The sequence below is a fragment of the Botryllus schlosseri genome, chromosome 6 (assembly GCF_051294905.1).
Source record: "Botryllus schlosseri isolate E-star chromosome 6, Bs_hap1, whole genome shotgun sequence".
Taxonomy (NCBI): Eukaryota; Metazoa; Chordata; class Ascidiacea; order Stolidobranchia; family Styelidae; genus Botryllus; species Botryllus schlosseri.
Genome location: NC_137241.1, coordinates 8,505,242 through 8,526,824, shown reverse-complemented (window position 1 = coordinate 8,526,824; position 21,583 = coordinate 8,505,242). Strand labels below are relative to the sequence as shown.

Here is a 21,583-nt window from a genome sequence, read left to right as displayed (position 1 = left end):
CATTGACAAGAAGGCAAAAATTGCACACTTTATTCAGAGTTTTACCGAAAATTACCAAAAATTAGTCATTGCCAAAGCGGAGCCTACAGTGGCAAACCGTTGCAGGTTACAGGGCGATTAGTTCCAAAAAAATAAAATTAAATAATTCGTGATCGCAATGCTGGGTCACTTCTGACTCAAAAATTCCCCGACCGCCTTAAAACCCGTATGACGATTTAATGAACCAAATTCGGTTAACGTCCCGTATTCTTCACAACGCATAAACAGGGCTATTGCCAGATTACGACTGAAACATAGGAAGTATGGGGATATGCCAACTTGCATTGCCATAACGGCATTCTTTAGCGGTTTATAGCTGTATTCAACCGGCCAATCACCGTGATTTTGTCAATCCCGTTGTCATCGAATAACGGTGTTGCTAGAATAGTACCCACATTAATCTGCAATAAAATATATTGCTCGAAAGTCATCAAGTGAAAAACAAGGCCATGGATTTCAAGGTAACATTTTGGATAATTTGACTGGTGCGGCCCGTAAGGACTTGAAGGTTTGAGTCCGGCCCGCGAGTCAAGTTGAGTTTGACACCCCTGCACTAGATAAACATGTAGTCGACGCATACGATATGGAATGGTTAAAATTTCCACATCGTCGTCGGCTCAACACATATCGCTCGAACAAAATGGATGCTGACTGCAAGAATGCTGCATGACGATGTAGTCCTCGTCAAATATATTTTTGCTCCGTTTAAAAGATGGGTCGGGAACATTTCTCGCCAAAGGAGCCATGTTGACCCTATATTTTTAATTGCAATTAATACGAATCCATAGAACAATGTCAATCCATAGTGACTTCAAAATCGGATTTGCGAGATATCATGGTGAAAAAAATAGTAAATAAAAACATTAACAAAACATGTTTTAAACTATAGGGCCGTGTTTTAAACATGCTTGTTTTAAATGCAACCCTATAGACATGGTTCTCCATAAATTTAGGAGGGGTGATGCTCCCTGGCGACAACTCTCGAAAAGCTCGTGATTATACCCACCTGCATCCGTCATCACGTTTAAGCCCCCCACGTTGCACAATAGTTATCATTCGCCGTACATGGATGTCAGATTCTGTACATTCACTTTAGTTAGGCACTCCAAAAAGAATGCCAAATATGCCTGAGTATACTGTCTTATTAATACATGGTATATATGAATTATATTTTACGAAATTCATCGAATATCATGATAAAGCTTATCGCGGTAAACGAACGAGCTCACACTTCATTTTCATAACGGAAACACTCGCAATCATGTGTGTTAGCCTATGGAAATTAATTGCCAAAGTCGCGCTTTTGGCGTTTTTATATTTCTTAAGAGTATTTTCAGAATAATTTGTTTATGCGTGCAACTGCTGCTCTTGGTAAGTAAAGGTGATAAAGGCGCATCAATAACAAAAGCAGTAAAACGTGATTATAAAAAAAGATTAAAATGAATATTCGCTGTATATCAATGTGACTTCGGCCGTTCCCCTTCAGATAAGACAACTTTGAATCGGTCAATCGGGAGTTGCATACATATTGCAATTTTCTTTTTACCTTGTCTCTGCTCACGTAATCAGATTTACCTGTAGAGCTGAGGTGTCTTGGAAAATGTAGAGGCCGTAAATAAGAATAAAACAACATCGGGCGGACCCGTTGGTTTAGTGACTTCGTTATTTCGTGACCTCCTATCTGTTATGTCTAAAAGATATTGAAATCGGCGAAACGCACTAAAAGACGCACACGATTTCAAATTGGTATTCCTGCACTGGCAAATACTTTTTCCCTGAGTGATGGCAATTATCTTGTGGGGATCAGATTGCCAGGACAGGAGCATTCGGCGCCAGACATTTATCGCCTGTTGACAATTAAACATAAACATATGTGTAGGCAATATATCGAAGTTTTCGGTCAGCATAAGGACAGTCCTTTTCGGCCAAGGTCTTCTCAATGCCGATCGTTCTTTAACACTTCTCGGAGTACCTGATACAGTAGTTATTCACTACATGACCAGACCGTTCGATAGTTCACGGACCAGAGCCGGAGCTGGAGCCAGAGCAGCGCTATCAATGAGCTCCGAAGCTAATTCCTCATAGAAGAGAGCTCCGGAGCCGGAGCTGGAGCAATTTAAAATTTGTGCCAGCTCCAAAGCCCTGCACAGGACCCCAGGATCGTTTGGTTTTATTGAATAACATCGTGATTAGATAACAGAATGGAAAACTATTTGTAAAACGGTACGATAATGATTCCATTCAATGCAAATGCACAACAATTTGCTATCAGCAAACTCAGTGCAGAGCTGTGCGATTCGAGCATCAATTGCTCGTGCATCTGTATCAATGCTAAATATCACAAATAATAGTTGTAAACGTTTACTAACGGTGTCTATGAAATGCGCAGTGATTCAATTGCGTTGAGTGTTTTTGCTACAATAAAATATTTAAACTCGTCAAAATGATTGGTATTGTATGGGTCATTTGGTACGTATAAGTCGCATGCTATATGGCCTAAAACTTCATATGTCTTGGTACGTCGTGGCGCGGTAATGGCCGAGGCCGAAATGCCCATTTCTATAAAGCATGCGCATTTTTTCTTGGTGAAGTGTACCCCATAATCAAGATATTTGACAGCATTATATCGCGCACAGCGCGAAATCTTTTTAAAAAGTTGCATAAATTCTCAAAAAATAATTTTGGGCCCCTTCGAGCTCGCTCACGCCCTCCCCCCCCCAATTGAGGCGTTTGGGGACGTCAGTTACGGTCCTGCGTATCCCCACAATCAGGTCATGGTATGGTGTGGAATCCGATCTTGTACGAGTGAGAGTTGACACGACAGTTGCCGGGCCGATGACGAAATAAAAACCATTCAATGGCGCGCACATTGGCAAATGTTTAGACTTTCTGGCGACATCTCAGCGCCAATGCTACCTAAATGCATAATTGATATTTGGGTAATTCAATAGTATTTTGCATGTTCCGGAAATGGTATCGCAGCTCACCTCCGTCCGAATTTACTGTCCAACTAAAATGAGACTCGCCGTAAATACTATTTAATACTATTTATTAGAGATATATAGGCTACTAATGCGCTCCTTCCTTTTGCTAGTTGTCCCTGTGACGTACGCTGACTGTTAATTCCATGTTTACGTTGATGATGATGGTGATGCAATGATACTGTTGATCGAGTTGTGCCTTCGATGACGATAGCCCAGTGTGGAGGCGGACTTCGTGGCATTTGAGGCGTACGTCACATCGGTAGACTTCCGTTTGTCTTCATACACAACAACAATATAACGACTGGTTCGAAGAATATGGGAATGCATCATATTTAAGACATGTCTGAGTATTCAGTAAAACGCAATCAGTCTATCAAGCTAATCCGGCGCCAGTGGGACAGCATTTCGCAGACTACCGTATGTTAAGGTTGCCATACGTCCGGAATTTCCCGGACATGTCCGGAATTTTACTGTTCGATCTAGCGTCCGGGAGGAATTTCTAAAATATGCCAAATGTCCGGAATTTTGAAGACTTGACGTAGGCTTATATTTTCTCCATAAATCAACATGAAAACATTAATTTTGAGACTATTTTTGCTGATGCATAATATTTTTCTTCGCGCTGCGCGCGATTTACCATCACATTTATTTATTTCAATATGGAGACTACCACCCTCGCAAAAACTGCAATAAAATATTGAAAACAACCTTCATTTACTGGAATAAGCCTAATTGTAATCGCAACTATAGGAGGACGGTATATTCCTAGAGATCGTTAAAGCCGTTAAAATGCTTTATTCAAATATAGTGGTTCCAAACGTAGGGGTCGTTTGCCTTATTCTAGGGTATGCGAATATGTTGAACGTAATCAGCTTCCAAAATAGCCCGTGAGTAAGTCTGGGTAAAGGTGCTGACTTCTTTTAGTAATCGGATCGTAAAATATTGATCTGGGCCACGGAATATTTTCAAATTGGAGATGAAGTCGCGACCATAAGAGGAAAGGAAATCACTGAATCTGGGGTGTTTATAAAGCTCTATGGTGCGTACCGGCATAAGGCCGATAGAAATCTTATCGATAGGACATGAACATGACTTCGATGTACAATGACGCAAGTCAATGTCTCAAGTCATGATCCTCCACCAGCTCTACCGCTAACTCTGATCATGTGGGCGGAGAGTAGTATCTATATAGTAATATATGGAACATCCAATATTATTGACAGAATTCATTCAAAAAATTTAACGACCAGATGCATATAGAAACCAGATTCATATAGCAAGCACCCCCTAGAAGTTGCATCGATTACCCCATAGCGTGGGCTTAAAGTCATTGTTTATTTGAGCGGGGAAGGGCTGAAAACATGTGCTTTCGGTCCCGGTTACTCCTGAACCGGATCGTGACCACCTCTGGTCTATGTGCAAAGCTTTGCTAGTGTGGCGTCATAACTCATTTTAAAATCCAATGGTGGGCGCTGAAGAGTGTCCGGAATTTGGGTCGCAGAAATATGGTAACCCTACCGTATGTCCGTATCATTTATATTCTTGTGCCGTGTTCAGTCGGATTTAAGGAGAAATTTAAAGCACATTAATTTCAACTCTGTTTGGTAATGTTTTCTTGAATTCGAAACACCACAAGATTGGGTTTCTCAGGGTGCCTCATCGCTGACCTCACTGCCGTAGCAGTGTTTCCAAAGCCCAGAGTGAAGGTGAAAGATATGGGCGCAGGAAAAACGAGCGAGACCGATGATGAAAGAGAGCGAGCATGGAAGTCGTCCGCAACATTACAAAGACAAAGGACTGAAATTACTGAAATCAATGTCGTGTTGCAAATGATAATAGGCGATAAGCGCCACTGTGCGTGTGTAAATAAAACAAACAAACAAACAACAACATTGGGACAACTCTAAACGGCGGAACAACTTTGCTCTATTGCTTGTCGTTTTGCACTATGTATGTATTGTATATCTATGTACTAAACTTTTAATTGTCATGACATTTTAATCAGTTGACACCAGAATACAGTATCAGTTTTATTAACAATTTCATCATTTTAAAAGACCACAACACTGCGCTACAATGAAAAGATAGCAAGGTGTCTAACCGACTTGGAGTAGTTCTAACAGATACAGATCCAAAATACTTCGTCTAATGTGCCCGTTTGAAAATTAAGTCTATACTCTGTTGCCACTCGGCCATCATGTCTGCTGTGGTATGTTTGGAGAGTGTTCGTACTTCGTTGTTACTCGGAGAGCATGCCTGGGCTGTGTTTGGAGTGTGTTCGTACTCCGTCACCACTCGGACTGTCTGGGGTATGTTTGGAGAGTGCTCGTATACTTCGTTGCAACCTGGACATCATGTCTGGGGTTGTTGTTGTTTTATTAACGCATATAATTGGCGCTTGCAACATCGTGGTTATTTGCGCCCACACAGTAAATTTCATAAATTTCATAATGGCATGTCTTCTTGAACTTGAGTCTTTTTTCGGCTCTCTCTTTATCTGAGCTTTTTCAATGCGCTGTGTTACAGCGGGTTCGGCGATGATGAGCCCAGATAAACCTCCGACACATAGAAACATGGCAGAGCCGAGACTCGATCCATCAACCATCGTTGTCGTGACTGCAGTGTTTAACCAACTGCGCCACTCGCTTCCCCATCATGTCTGGGGTATTTTGCAGTGTGTCTATACTCCGTTACCACCCTTGCATCATGCCTGCGGCATGTTTGGAGTGTGTTCGTACTGCATTGCAATCCGGACATCATGTCTGGGGTATGTTTGGAGCGTGTCTATACTCCGTTGCCACTGGGACATTATCTATGGCGTATGTTTGGTAGGCTTACCATACGTCCTCTTTTAAGAGGATTTGTCCTCTTTTTTGACTTTTTTGAAAGTGTCCTCGGAGGACGCCCTTTTGCCCTCTTTTTTGAGATTTTGTCCTCTTTTTTGAAAATTTAGGTCAGATTTAGATCAAATTGCGAGCGATATGCCGCAAATTAGCCGAGAAGTGACGCTCCGGCGGGTATTTCGGAGGGAAAAGCGGTGATTTTAGCTCCGAGCGAAAAGAAGACCTTTTTTTTAGTCATCCACCTGGCACTGTGGAGAGAAAAACGTTATTTTGAGCTGTGAGCGAAAGTGATGACCTTTTTTTTTTAGTCAACCGATCACGAAGTGGGAAAAATTTACCGGTTTTTGAGAATTCTTCTCCAGTTTTGCATGTCTGAAATTTCTGAAAAAGTGTCCTCTTTTTACATTTCCAAAATATGGTAAGCCTAATGTTTGGAGTGTGTTCGTACTGCATTGCAACGCGGTCATAATGTCTGGGGTATGTTTAGAGTGCGTTCGTACTGCAATAAAATCTGGACATCATTCTAGGGTATGTATGGAGTTTGTTCGTACTGCATTGCAGTCCGGACATCAGGTCTTGGGTACGTTTGGAGCGTGTCTATACTCCGTTGCCACTCGGACGTTATGTCTGGGGTGTGTTAGGAGTATGTTGGTACTGCGTCGCCACACTCGATCACACCCTATAGTTACCCTATAGTTAAGATGTCCTTATGTTCGGTATGCTCTTTATTGTCTAAAATGAAGAGACCAGGAGTATTGCGACATTTTCGAATTGCGCATGATCCACGGTCCGCCGTTTCCGTTGTGGTCTTTGTAGTAGTCCGCTCGACCAGCAGTTCCGCTCGATCCATCGTTTAGTGTTGCAAGCTCTGCCTGTTCCGCTGTCCGCTCGTTCGGCTGTTTAGATCTGAGCTATTTTGTCTTGGTGCGCTCGGTCCGCAGTTCCGCTCGGTCCGCCGTTTAGTATTACATGTTCCGCGGTCCGCTGTTTAGAGTTTCCCTCAAGATTGTGATATAACAAAAGATATAAGGGGAACTTTAAACAGCGGAACGATCGAACTGCGAAACTAGCGGAACTTCCAATAGTAAACGGCGGACGAAGCGGAACTGCGAACCGACCATAACAAAATAGCTCAAATTTAAACGGCGGACCGCGGAACATGCAAGCCGCATGCGGCTCTTTGAGCCTTAGATTGCGGCTTTTCAATGATTGCACATGTATTTCGTCCTTTTGCTAGAGAAGTTTAACTTGATTAAGCTGATGAATTCTATCGGGTATTAACAATAAACGATTTGTTTATGGCAGACCTGGGAAAAGTGCGGACCACAAAAACTTCATTTTGGCCAAATTTTGACCAAACGTATGCAAATTAGGTGTTTTCCCACATAATGTTAGAATTGTACTACTTACCTTCATTTCTGATTCGAACTGCCTGTCCTTACGACGTATTTTAACCTGAAAAAAATTTTTTGACTCAAAAACTGACAAATTTGTACATGAAAAAACGGTATTTTGACGAAATATGGCCCTATTAAGAATTCCAGTAGTTACATCACGTATTATGGTAGAAATAATTTTAAATTTGTTGTAGTACAACGAAAGATACTTTCTTACATTCTCCGGTAGAAGTGTCCAAGAATTCGAGAAAAATCTGCTGGAAGCAAAAAATATGTCGCAAAGTCAGTCTCATTTTCACAGTTTTGACTCGAGTCAGGTCGAGTCATTTTCATTTCACCACCATGCCAAGTCCTAGTCGAAGTCGGCGAGCAGTGATGGTCGAGTTGAAATCTTGTGAAACTGAATTTTTACAACTCATCTGGGTGATATGAAATATGCTTCGCGTTCATAATATACCAACTTCCCTCAATTTTTACAGTTTCTGGTCACATTTTCAAGTACTGTTAAAAGTGTCTAAGTAGCTTGCCAAGAATAGAGAAAGAACGTTCGACAGTAGCAGTTTGTTGGATAGGGATCTAAAGAGAGTTCATGTTTAACACTGTTTCGACATATGACGGCAAATAAATATTATTTTTTGGTAATTAACTGGGACTTTCTAGGTCCCTAATATCGACACATCTACTGAGCAGCATTTAATAACAGTGTAATTCACTGCTTTCAATTTCGATATAAAATGAATGCGCTGGAGAACACATCAGCTAAACTTTTTGACTCGGCCCACCAACGTATTTTCTGCTTCTCATTTGACCCGCGGAGAAAAATATGTGCCCATCTCTGGTTTAGGGGAAGGTGCAGTACAGTGTTGGAACTTTGCAATTGAACACTCTAATCGAGTTCACATAAACTTTTCACCCGCAACAATGGTGCATGGTCAATGGTCAATGGTCGTCGATCGCTGATATGATAAACCATTGTGAAAATTAATCAAAACAGCGGACGTCACGATTATACAAAGGTGATTACGACTGTTCCATTCGCAATCAGTGATAATGAAGGTAAGCAACTGTGCCTAAACTCAGGGATATCTATAGATGTTATATACTTCAAGTGGACATCTTGAGTAGTACAGCTTTTTCAAAAAGTAGAACTAAACGCATAATTTTAGCTGTATTTCGAAGGTGGCCACTTTTCAACTCGATAGATGCATATTCGCAACTTACTCAATATGAGTAATAACATGACAGTTGCAGTAAAACAGAGTTACAAATTTAAAAACTTTTGAGGGTGTCCAGCCCGCAGGACTGGACGGTCAAAAAGAGGTCGGCATGGTGACGACAAAAAGTTGGTGTCAGCGTGAGCTGCTGACTAACACCTGGTTGTCAAGTCCATCTAATGTTCATATGCCCGAGCCAGTGGCGTTAAACGCAGTTAACAAGGCTATACTGAAGTAGAAGTAGGAAGACATAATTTTACTCGGTACGAGTTATGTTGTAAACCAGCTACAAGTAGAAGTAGTTTGACAGTCTTTTGATACTACTCAAGTGAGCATGTATTTTTGAATAGTTATAATACGCTGCCAATATGTATGTTTAACCTGTTTCACAATACCAAACCTTTCTTCAGATGCCCAGATCAGCCTACCTTACAATTTGTTCTGCTGTGGAAAAGAAGGAGTGGGCCATCTACTTTGATAAGGAGACAGTCCGAGATATCAACAGCTTCCATGAGGGATTTGCAGTGATGCTTTCAGTCTACTGGATATTCGATATACAGTTTTCGACAAACATCAGAAATTCCCTCACTTTCATATCAGTTCTAGCACACTGTTGAAAGAGATGAGTTCTGCTGTTCGCACCAAACTTGGTAAAATCTGTGACTAATTTAAAAATAAAGTTTTGGAATAATGGCCATGTTGTGATTTATGTCAACGTGAATTATGAAGATTTAATTCGGATTTTGTGCGCATCTACGTCGTTTGACGAAGACATCCGGATAGGATGAGGTGGTATCTGGATAGGCTGATGAGGTGGTTTACCGATAGCATAGGGGAGGGAAATTTTCCACCTAAAATAGGTGGGGGAGTCCACCACCCTTTACGGGTGGAGAAAATACCACCTCCTTTGGGTGATTTTTGAAACACCTCTGTAAGGTGGCCACAGTTTTTACAGTGTAGATATCATCAGAGGTGGTCAGTAACGAAGTACTTCTACTTTTTGGAAGTACTCCAGTAGTATTCCTCTACTTCTGGTACTTACTCAAGTAGATCTCACTTTCTCTACTTCTACTTTTACTTCGTAATATTTTGTGATCTACTTACTTACTTTTCGCTATTTTCAGTTTGTCAAGTAGAAGTGGTTTATTCCCCCAATACGAAAGATAGCCTGAGGAATTCCGGGGCTGTTTTCACGAAGTACCAACATTTAATATTCATAAAAGTCAAGTAAAGCCCGGACATTTTGTTGCGCTTCGCGCCCAGTAGTTATGGAGCGGCAATATGATTTCACGAAATTATCAGTGAATATAATTTAGGTACCGCATTGCTTGGTTCCGCTCACACTGCATTGTCGCCCATATCAAATATCTCATCCTAGTAAATAACGTTTGAAACTACTGTTTCACAATCTAGCAATTATCTATCATATCGTAATCTAGTTTAGTTGCCCACGATATGTCCTGCTCATCTGGAAAATCCGACTTTTTTGAACGTTACACCTGTTTTAGCAGTTCACCTTTGAAGCTTTATGGACAAAAGACATGAAATATATTTTCCGCTTTTTAGAAGTGGAATTTGTATTTCACTTTTAATTCCGAGTATCACATTTTTAGTTCTAATTACTTTTAGTTCTTTTGTCTGCAGAACATACATGTTGAAGCATAAAAGCAAATGCCTCTGTTTTCCGAAAATAAAGCTACAGTAAAATATAAATTTTACGATCCGCAATATTTGTTATTAACGTATACTATAATCGCGCAAAGTGTCGAAACCGTATCCGATACAACTTCCCCGTATTGCTCTTCGCCTAAACTTGGGGTAGGGCACCATGCCATGATATTCGCAACGGGGTCTTCTAGTAAACAAAGAGTTAGTATCGCATTTTCATATCAATACTATAACTTGCATCCCATGATGCGAAAGAATGCTTATTCTGTCGAAAATTGATACCTTCCTCCTGGGATGCATCAATACGAATCAAGCTCTCTGCATCTTCCGCATAGCTCAATTTGCAGCTTTTTACAGTCCATGCGAACGAATTAAGACTGTTTTCAAAACTACTTACCTACTTGAGTAGATTTAAAGTTAGTCAATTCTACTTCTACTTCAAGTAGTTTTAAGTGGCTTGTGGAAGAAGTACTTCTACTCGTACTTGAGTAGATTTTTTCGTCGCTACTTCTACTTCTACTTGAGTAGCTTTCTTGACTACTTTGACCACCTCTGGATCAGAGTTGGATCAATTACATTATTTTAGTTCAATTACAATTACAATTACAATTACTTTCATGAATGTTTCAATTACATTACAATTACAATTACTCCATGCTAAAAATATCAAATTACAATTACAATTACAATTACTCCTTGCATGCTTCAATTACATTACAATTACAATTACAATTGCTGCTGTTGAACATGTAATTGAATAATCATATATTCAACCGTGCTCCTTGACAACCGTAGCGTCGTATTTAACAACAATTCAAGTCAAGTTCAGATTGTGTAGTAATAAATGCGCTTATGTGCGTACATAGTATGCTATGTAAGATGTCATTGTGACGTAATATAAGCTTGTTTTGTATGCTCGGTAATTATGGCTCACGTAATTGGAAATGAAAAATGTTATTTACCTAATTTCCTATGGGTTAGGATTAAGGATAGGCTGCAGTATGTCGTTGAAAAAGTATTATAATGTATGCATGTGTTGGATTTGCGTATATAGTATATAATTAAAGAAATAATATTATTTTTATTGAGGGACGTAGGAATTAGGATGAGCAGTAAAAACAAAACCGTGCTTTGTCAGATAAGACGTTATATAATATCCAGTGGTCTGGTTAGTTAGCCAGACGAAATAACGATGCAGCATCGTGATCTGAAATCGTATTGTAGATTGCCAACCCACGGATAGATGCGCAAGATGTGAGTCACGGATGAATGCACCGACAAACGTACTGCAGAGCCGGCTAAAAGCAGCAACTTTGTAGTCCTAGAGCTGGCGATCCATGCGTCCAAATTTGATGCATCTGGTCTTCATCGTAAGTTATTGATGTACTAATTCCGAAAATACAAAATAAAATCTCGTCAGTGCAATACAACTGCTCCAAAATAGCCGTTTAAGGCCGACTGTTCTGAAAAGTGAGAGCGCTGCAGCAGCATGACCACAACAATTACCAATTACGCCCAGCGATTGTTCAGAACAATGCTGATTCCCAGACTTTCACGACTATTTTGGGATGGTACCATTGCCTGGAAATATACTTTTATTGCGGAACCAGTGCGACACTAGCTTTCGATTAGGACCATACATATCAAATTTCGACGCTTGGATCGCCAGCTATGGGACTATCAATGCTGCTGCTTTTAGCCGGCTCAGCAGTTCGATTCTCGGCGTATTCAATCGCGAGTCACGTGTTGCGAATCCATCCGTTGGTTAGTAATCTAAAAATTGTATACAATGGCAGCCGAGGCCAGCATAGCGGTAAATATAAAAAAAACTTCGCCCGCAAGGGCGCAGTCTAGGGCTTCCGCGAATGGATCCACCAAATTCCTTGTCGACATTTAACGAGAATGCATTATAAGTCAATTATTTTATGTTGTGCTTGTCAGGTCTCAATAGCAATTTAATGTAATTGAAATTGTAATGGAGCAAAATTTTTGTCAAATTACAATTACAATTACAATTACACAAAATAAAAATGCTTCAATTACAATTACATTACAATTACATTGAAAAATGTAATTGATTACATTCAATTACAATTACAAATTACAATTGATCCAACTCTGCTCTGGATATCATTGGCCTGAACTGTCAAGATTCGCTCAATAATTACAAAGCTAGTAACTTGAAACGTTATTACGACACCAAACACCAAAACTTTGCCACGAGTTACTCAGCGAAGACAGATTCACGGAAGAAAAAGATTACTGAGCATAAATCTTCCTTAAATGCTCAGCCGCGATTAAAGGAACTGCTGCTCACTACTCTGACGTCATATCAGCTTGATATCGAACACACATGCAGCCAAGGTGGAGACGCACCGTATCACCACACAAAAAAACTTCATTCGATAGCCCACATTTCATTGTGACGTAATAAATTCGTATTTTGAATTTTTGTGTTGTTACTTCTTTTAAGCCAAGATTTTTATATGCGAATCGCGTATGAAGCAGGACTGCCAACCCCTGCGTTGGACCAATCTGAATATTGTTGTTGTGCGTAAACACAAAAGGAAGTCTACAGATGTGGAGAACGCGTCAGGTGCCTACGACGTCTGCCTCTACTCTGGGCTATCGTCATCACGGGGCACAACTCGATTAATTGCAACTCGGCAAGCTTCATCCACGCTCCGGTTGCTACTCATGAGGGATTTCACGGTCAGCGCACGCCACACGGACAACCCGCTGTGACGGGCAGCGCATAAGTATATATCACCGCGAAACAAAATTAAATAGTATTTACGGTGAGTGTAAATAATATGAAACATCGCATGAGCGTATCGATTGTACGATAATAATGAAAGTTTCATCCCGGTTACCAGTAAATTCGAACGGAAGTGAAATATTACGGTTTCCGGAGCCTGTAAAATACAATTGAATTGAATTGAATTACGAATTATTTATTTCGAATCGGCACTGAGATGTCGAGAGAAAGTGTATAGCGATTTGCGAATGTATATGCTTCCATGAGTGGTTTTTATTTCGTCTTCGGCTAGTCCACTGTCGTCTCAACCGTCACTTATTCAAGATCGAGTGTGTCGACTCCTCTTTGTGTTCCTGATGCTGCGTGCCTTACTAATGAGATGCCGGAGGTTTATTTAGGTTCCTCCAGGCCATATCCCCCGTGTATAAGCGGTGTCTTATAAAAAGCCTACTAGTGTACCGTGCTACAAGTCGGCAGCTACGGAATAAAATGATGAAAATTGGCCTGGTGTAAATGACCATAGAAGTTGACAAACACCATGAATACCACAGGCAACAAATGTCACTGGTGTGATGTTGCAGGGATATATATATCCATGTGGTGTTGACTAAAAAGAGTGTAGTTTTCCGGTCCTACTCCCGAATGACCCGCTCGAATAACGTCCACATTACTGATTTCGCGTCATTTACGGCGTTTTTTTAATTCAGCATATCCGTTACCCTGACTTTCAAAGCTATAAAGAAGGAAGGATTTCCAAAACGGAGGGCATTTTCGATTTCCTGAAGATGGATGACAAATCCTCTTAAAGGAGAACATATGGTGACCCTACTATAAATGGGAACAGCAGAAAAGTCACACTATATATTCATTGTAACGATTATGGGTGATAATGTAGATAGTGTAATGGTTATGCGTCCGGCTTCTCGATCAGTAGGTCGTAGTCAAGTCAAGTCATTCGGTTTTTTAAGGTGAATCGAGTCAAGTCGAGTCAATTCAAGTCAAGTCAAGTCAAGTCAAGTCAAGTCAAGTCAAGTCAAGTCAAGTTGATTTATCGCAGTACTAAGCATACTTACTTCATTGCATTTTGATAGCTGCTTGAAAGTTGCCTTTATTTTGGAAGGCTGGGCGAATATAGAGTTTAATAAACATGCAAAAAGGCATCTTATCGTTCACGCATAAGTAGGCCTAGAACTGCTAAACTATAGCCTACTTATAAGTAACTGTACAGTCGCAGTCTATAATTTTATCAGTCAGAATATATAATCATCATCATTGGTTTATTAGCTATTTTATCAGTTCAATACACCACAAAAAATGCGATACTATGAAAAGAAAGGAAGATGTCGAAGCGACTAGGAGTTGTCTATGGAATCAGACACCCACCTTGGCCTAGGCGATGTAAAGAGGAGGCATGCACACTGAATGAAATTAAAGTAGATAGTATAGAAAAAGGAAGTAACAAGAAATAGGGCGGCATGTCATGGGAAGCGAGATCGATAGGTCAGTCGTGGTCCGGTAATCTTGAGGATGGACTGTATTTATTTAGTAGTAATTGCTTGTATTTCGACTTGAATCTGGACATGCTCGTCGACTGCCTGATGGCCGGCGGGATACTGTTGCACACATCAGGTCCGGCATATTTGATAGAGCGATGATCTTTTCGGTCGATCATATGATATTTGGACGACGTGGACGCGCGTGTGTTGTAGCCTACTTGTGCGCTTTTGATTCAGAGGTAAAGAAGTCATTGAAATATTCGGGGCAACGACCGCAGTGAAACTGATACATAAACTTGGCGATTTCTAGTTTCCGCATATCTTCTATGTTTAGGACGCCGAATCTCTTCAGCAGCGACTTATTGGATGGGCAGCCAGGCCCCTTTGGGACCCTAGCTATGATTCGGAGTGCTTTATGCTGTAGTTTTTGCAGTGGCTTGAGTGCAGTTTTACTGGCAGCCCCCCAACAGAGGATGCCATAATGTAACTTCGATTGGATTAAGGATTTAAAGAGTATCAGAAGAACCCATGTAGGCATGAAGCGCCCAAGGCTGTAGAACAGGCCGCACTTCGGTGATATAATTTAGTTTCTAGGGACTGAATATGACTCTTCCAGGACATGTTCGAGTCCAGTAAAACCCCGAGATATTTGGCATTATCTGTGTTGGAAACGGGCTGAACAGCGATATTAACGGTTAGGTTATTTTTTTAATTTACTGTCAGCAATTGGGATTTCGAGGCGTTTATGCAAAGGTTGTTCTTGGCCGTCCACTTATGGACTTTAGGCATTTGGTCACCAGTCAGGGCATCCAGCTCTGCCGTCGAAGATGCGGAAGAGAGGAGGTGAGTATCATCATCGAACAGTGTGGTGTTCAATGAGGAGGTTTCAAAAATGTCGTTGACATATAAGGTGAAGAGGACCGGTCCAACAAGTACTGAGCCTTGGGGCACACCACAGGTCACCAGGTGATGAGAGGACAATGTGTTTGAGATCGCAACCATTTGTTGGCGTCCAGTGAGGTAACTTTTCATGAGCTCAAGTTGTGGGCCCGAAGTCCGTAACGCGCCAATTTCGAGATGAGAATTTTATGATCTACGCAGTCAAACGCTTTTTTTAGATCGAGAAAAATGCTACATCCCACATTTCGCTTCTCTGAGATATCATAATACTGCTCGGCCACTGTTAGGAGGACATGTGCGGTTTGGTGTTTGTTTCGGAAGCCAAATTGTTGAGGGGAAATGATAGACATTTTGGCGAGGAATGAGGACAGGCGGGAGAGGAGCAACTTTTCGAATACAACCCCGATGCATGGGAGAACGGATATCGGACGGTAGTTGGTGATATTAGTTCTATCCCCAGCTTTGTGTACAGGGACTACTCTGGCTTTTTTAGATAGCTTGGGTAGACTCCATTTTCTATCATGAAGTTGAAAAAATGGGCCATATATTGACCGATATGCAGGCTTATCATTTTTAAAAACCATGATGGGATTTGGTCATAGCCGACGGCCTTGTGCGATTTCAGTTTGTGGATGGCTACTTCTACTTCGTATTTGGTCGAAGGTTCAAGCACAATCGACTGGGATATCAATCTGACCTCTGGCCTGGCCGACACAGGTTTTGTAATAGAAGAAGCAATATTAGGGCCTACGTTACAAAAATATTCATTGAAGTGATTCGCGATGGCTGCCGGGTCTGAAAGTTTGTTTCCATTATCCGAATTCACAATTTCCGAAACAGAGTTATGGCCTTTTTTCCGATGTAGGAGAGAGTTAAGTCCTGACAATGTTTTTCGAGTGTCCTTTTTGTGTCTGTTGAAAAATCTCTCATTGTACTGTGCTTTTGCCTTGGAAATGAGATGCACGTGTGCGATTCCTGAAACGTCGAAATCTTTCTCGAAACCTCAGAAAGTTGAAACGAATTGATATGATGCAATGCACGAGCCACCTACTCATCCGTGAGAAGCCTGCGCCGATGGTCGACGAGTAATAAACGTATAAACTATATTAGAAATTACATTTAAATCATACAAGAGGTTTCGTTAAGGTGCGTACTCACCACAATGAACCGAACAGTCTGATACGTAAGCTAGCTTACGTCAGTGTTGGGATGACTCGAGTCATGACTTGACTCGAGTCAGACTCGAGTCACCTTTTTCGTATGACTTGACTTGACTCGAGTCACTTTGCAAAAATGACTTGACTTGACTTGACTCGGCGCATCAAAAATGTGGATTGACTCGTGACTCGGAGCAAAATTCACGAGTCAATTTCAAGTCATCAAGTAATCGGTGTCGATAAAAATCACTGTATCTTCCATATGTTCGGATTGTTCGCGAAACGCTGGTGTAACCCGTGAGAGCGACAAATCACTCAATGATGGTGTGTGTCACTGAGCCACCATTGTCTCACATAAATAAAATAACCACACACGTAGTAATTGAAGCGTACAGCTTAGGTTGTCGTAAACTAGTAGTGAGGTATTTTAATAGCATAATATTCATTTCTGTTTTCTGTTCTTATACCTTAACCAAACCTCTTGTTTTATTGAAGTTGAATTCGAATATATAGTTTATATAATCCTCAACCATTCGTGTAGGCTCGAATGGTATCACATCAACATGTAAATGAGTAATGTATTGCATCTTATCAATTCGTTTTTCAAGTTTGGCTGGTAACTATAAACTGAGGCTATGCAATTACTTACGTAGTTGAACAGTTCTACGTATATGCCTATATGGGAGCGATACAGTGCCTTCTTGCGTGTATATTTAACTTTATATTCGTTCATCGGTTCAGAATCAATGACCACATTAATCTGTTAATCAGACAGCTAGCAAAATGCAATGACGAAATCATGCCTCATACTTTCGAAAAGACAATTTGACTTGAATCGTAACTTGACTCGTGACTTGACTTGACTTGACTCGACTTGACTCGAGTCACCTCCAAAAATCGAGTGACTTGACTTGACTCGAGTCACCTTCGAAAATCGATGGACTTGACTTGACTCGAGTCAAAATGTGCAATGACTCGAAATGACTCGTGACTCGAAGATAGTGACTTGATCCCAACACTCTTACGTAAGCTGTTAGCTCCGATCACTTCGTTTGCGGTCAATTTATTTGTGATATAACAATGAAGGCTCAGTAAAACGCGCAATAATTGAGTGATTGCTCACACTCACAGGTCATACCAACGTATCGTGAACAATCCGAATATATGCAAGATCAGTCATTTTATTAACACCGTTACTTGATGACTTGAAATTGACTCATAAATTTTGCTCCGAGTCACGACTCACGAGTCAATCCACATTTCTGGAACGTCGAATCAAGTCAAGCCAATTAAGTCATTTTTTATAAAGTGACTCGAGTCAAGTTATATGAGTCGAGTCATCCCGACACTGATGTAGGCCTACACTGGGTTTAAAAAAGGAGATCATAAAAGGAAGCGACAAAAAGGAATGGTGCATATGTTGGTAGGCTTGGTCCGGTAATCTTGAGGATTGACTAGTATTGATTCAGTAGAGATTGCTTGTATTTCGATATGAATGTGGACCTGCTATAGGCGACTGTCGGATAGCCGGCGGGATGCTGTTTCACACTACTAATGACTAAGAAATATGAATATGCCGAAAGCGAGACTTTGGCAATTAGTTTCTCAATTAGTCTCTCAAATTCTCAAAAAAGAGGACATAACCTCAAAAAGAGGACATTTGGGCGTCCTCCGGGGACACTTTCAGAAAAGTCATAAAGAGGACAATAATGATAGTGTGATTTAAACAAGAATAGCTAAATAAATCAATCTATATATTTAAAAGCTCACTGACGAATATTGGTGAATGCTGCTATTCGATCTATTTTTAGAGCAGGATAGCGGGCTACTCATCTGGTCCTCGGAGGACGCCCAAATGCACAGCGTTGTGGATACTTTACTATTCTTCAAAATTACAATGAAATGTCGGTCTTGGTCGTACGAGTCTCGATTCATATGACTTGGTTGGAGTGATGCGCAATGACTGGAGTCCAAGTCGAGTAATTGACCCGTCAAGTATAATTAGACCATAAATTCCAGAATACACATGAGTTTTCGATATCAATGGTTTCAGTAAACGTGCATTTAAATGGGGAATCACCCGTGTGGCGCGAACTAACGCAAACCTTTCCGCCTGGCAAGCGACAATATGCAATGCAAAGCAGCAATCGAATCGGGTAAAGCTATATTTGAAAGTTATTTATTGGTACAAAAATATTTCATGTAGTTCCTGGTGTGGATATGTTATTTAGAACAATATGCCACTTACCCCAGGATCAATGCAACACAACGGTCGTAACATCGTGTTTGTCACATTGACCTGATGCGAATGCGAATAATATGTTGATTGTTAAAGTTTTCTGCAATTGATTGCGCAGTGCGCACGATAGAAATATCCCTCGCATGCATGGTCCAATTTAGTGGCGTGACGAGACTACAGCTGCGTGCTGGTCGTATTTGTATGGCAAAGTCTGTCTACTGTCGCAACTTAGCAAGAGACCACTGAGCAGTGAGCACCCTGTATGGAATCCGTGTCCTGTGCTCACACTATATTCTATTTTTTATTAAATTGCTTTAACTTGGAAAATCATCGCTGTTCACCTGATATATCAGGCAAAAAGGCCAGCGATTCCAATCAGGCTGATCACGACGTTTGGGGTCATCCATCCTCGCTGCGTCTACGTGTAGATTGTATAGCGTAGCCTACTCCGATTTTATTTCATTGTATCCAGTTAGAATGAGTAATCAACTTGATATCGTTTTATTTTTCTGGCCTACCGGTATCAAACCAATCGAACTAGTTAAATCAAGTCCGCATTCCGAATAATACGTTCTTATAGCCAAAAAGGTCTCTGATAATGTCTTTGCCACATTGTATGTTCGAGAAATGTGTCCATTCTGCTGCTTGATATTTGAGTAATACAACTGACAACAGATAACTAAATTCAAGCCATAATAGGTGTTTAGATCTAATTCACTATATACAATTGAATACTGATACTGAAGATATTCATATTGAAATGAACCCGAATACATTGAGCTTGAGCGCTCTCTCCACCCCGATTATTCGAAATTTTACGCCTGTGACGTCGTATTTTGTGTTACACGATTGTTCATATACAATGTTCTTACCAATTTTTTACTATAGTTGCTGACCATAACCCCTGATGAGTGACAACCGAAAATATTCTGGTTCATTTTAATGTGAATATACTACTCAATTGTATACCAGTATTGAACTTCTCTGCCTCCAAGAAGCTCTTCAGCTAACTCAATGTAAATAAGAAAATATCAAGTAATTCAAAAACAGACATGTAACCTGACTGCCTGCTGGGTATGTACTTTAAATACCATGTCATCTGAAAATATTCTGCATGAAAAGGCGTTCCATCACGGATACCTGAGGCTCTAGTTCCTAGACTTGATATTTATGACTGTATTGCAAGTAAGATAAGATAATCTTCAGATTATATTTTTATCCGAACAAGACACGACACACACAATGTAGGCTACAATGCCATGAGATTTCTATCTCACAATGCGTAGTAATATTTTCTTACCTTCATTTTGTCAAGTGAAGTATCGGTGGAGTGTTTTGAATCATATTTTTCCACAGCAGTAAAACTGTAGATCCGTTCTATAAACTTTTAGCCTACTATGGACTACGAATCTGAATCGCGCACAAAGTTGCAGAACATTTTTACTGAAACCGAAGATGAAACTGATGAATTTCTTGGATTTTCCGATTCCGAAATCGACGGAATTACCAGCAAGCCCTTCTCGAGTGACCCTGTAGAATTGGAAATTTGCAGCCAGGACAGCAACGCGAAGACGTCAGGATACGGGAGCAGCGGCCGGGAATTAGATTCAGGTTCTGATTCCGATATTCTCTCGGATTCGGATTACGAGGAAGCCACCAGCCAACGCGAAAATGCAATGAAAGAAAGGCGCAGCCTCTTAAAAAATTTGATGTCTGACCTACGTAACGACGCAGTATTCAAGAAAATGGCAACTACATCGCCATCCACGCTCAAAACGCTGCAATCTTCGAGGAGATCGTATCGTAGAAATCCAGTTTACGCCACCCGTAGTTTACCGCCAGTGACCAGACGACGTTCTAAACTCGGAGATCCAAATTATAAGGAAGACGAAGATGACATCAAGCCCAAACTTATAGTCCGATTCGGGCCTAAAAGGAAATCCGATTTGAATTGCTTGTCCCCGAAGAAAAAAAGGTCTTATTCGAGATCATCTTTGGCTCAGGAGCATGTGATCATCGATGTGAAAGACGTTACTGATGATATGCTGCTAAATATTGCGGTACACTCGGTCGGTAAGAAGTACGACGCTGTCAACGGCACCAGTTGTCATCAGTGCCGGCAGAAAACTATGGACACAAAGTCGTGCTGCAGGAACAAGGAGTGTGTCGGCGTGAGGGGGCAGTTTTGCGGGCCGTGTCTGAAAAACCGTTATGGCGAGTCGGTGCACGATGCCTTGTTGGACCCCGACTGGTCGTGCCCTGTTTGCAGGGGGTTCTGTAACTGCAGCATTTGCAGAAACCGAGCCGGTAAGGCAGCTACTGGGATTCTGATCGGGCTTGCCAGATTTCATGGGTTTTCCAATGTTAAAGATTACCTGTCTGATTTGAAAAGCGAAAATGCCTTCATCCAAGAAGACAACTGAGTTAGAGCAAAAGTTGAATAATGATTTTACCCACATTGCATTTCGCGTTTGATTATTTTCTATTGCCCAACGCTTTTATTACGTTTCTGCAACTCTAGTTCTAAGTCCTGTGCAACGAGCCATTATTATGACACAAACTATTTTGATACACGATTGTGATTGGCAGTTTCTCGTTTACGTTGATGTTACCGCCTGTTGCGGGATATTGTGGCACTGTTTGGTTTGTTACCGGCTGTCTTGCCCATTTTGTTGACGCTTGGGAGCACTGCTATGCATGTGGAGAGGTGGAAACGCCGTTAATCCGAAATGCTTACTTGTAAATAACTGCTTATTGTGATTGCTTTTGTATTTTTTGTTACTCGATGCTATTTTTGTAATTGCTTTTCCGACTATTACTTTCAATAAACAAACATGCCATGAGATGTGCTGTTTTCACTTGCCTCACGGAATTTGCTTAGTAGAAAT

The 21,583-nt window shown here is 40.9% G+C and overlaps 1 protein-coding gene and 1 long non-coding RNA gene across 2 annotated transcripts in view; one reads left to right on the top strand and one right to left on the bottom strand.

Annotated features, from left to right (window-relative positions):
* LOC145440848 (cell division cycle-associated protein 7-like) overlaps nt 1–21,538 on the top strand; it is a 346,780-nt gene extending 325,242 nt beyond the window's left edge. The window contains exon 2 of the mRNA XM_080318614.1: nt 20,052–21,538. Coding sequence (XP_080174740.1) covers nt 20,093–21,118 — 1,026 coding nt within the window. The 5' untranslated portion in view covers nt 20,052–20,092 and the 3' untranslated portion in view covers nt 21,119–21,538. The remainder of the gene's footprint in view (nt 1–20,051) is intronic.
* The window catches only part of LOC145440858 (uncharacterized), a 68,481-nt gene continuing 62,287 nt past the window's right edge, over nt 15,390–21,583 (bottom strand). Inside the window, exon 3 of the long non-coding RNA XR_013915638.1 lies at nt 15,390–15,685. This is a non-coding gene — a long non-coding RNA (uncharacterized LOC145440858). The remainder of the gene's footprint in view (nt 15,686–21,583) is intronic.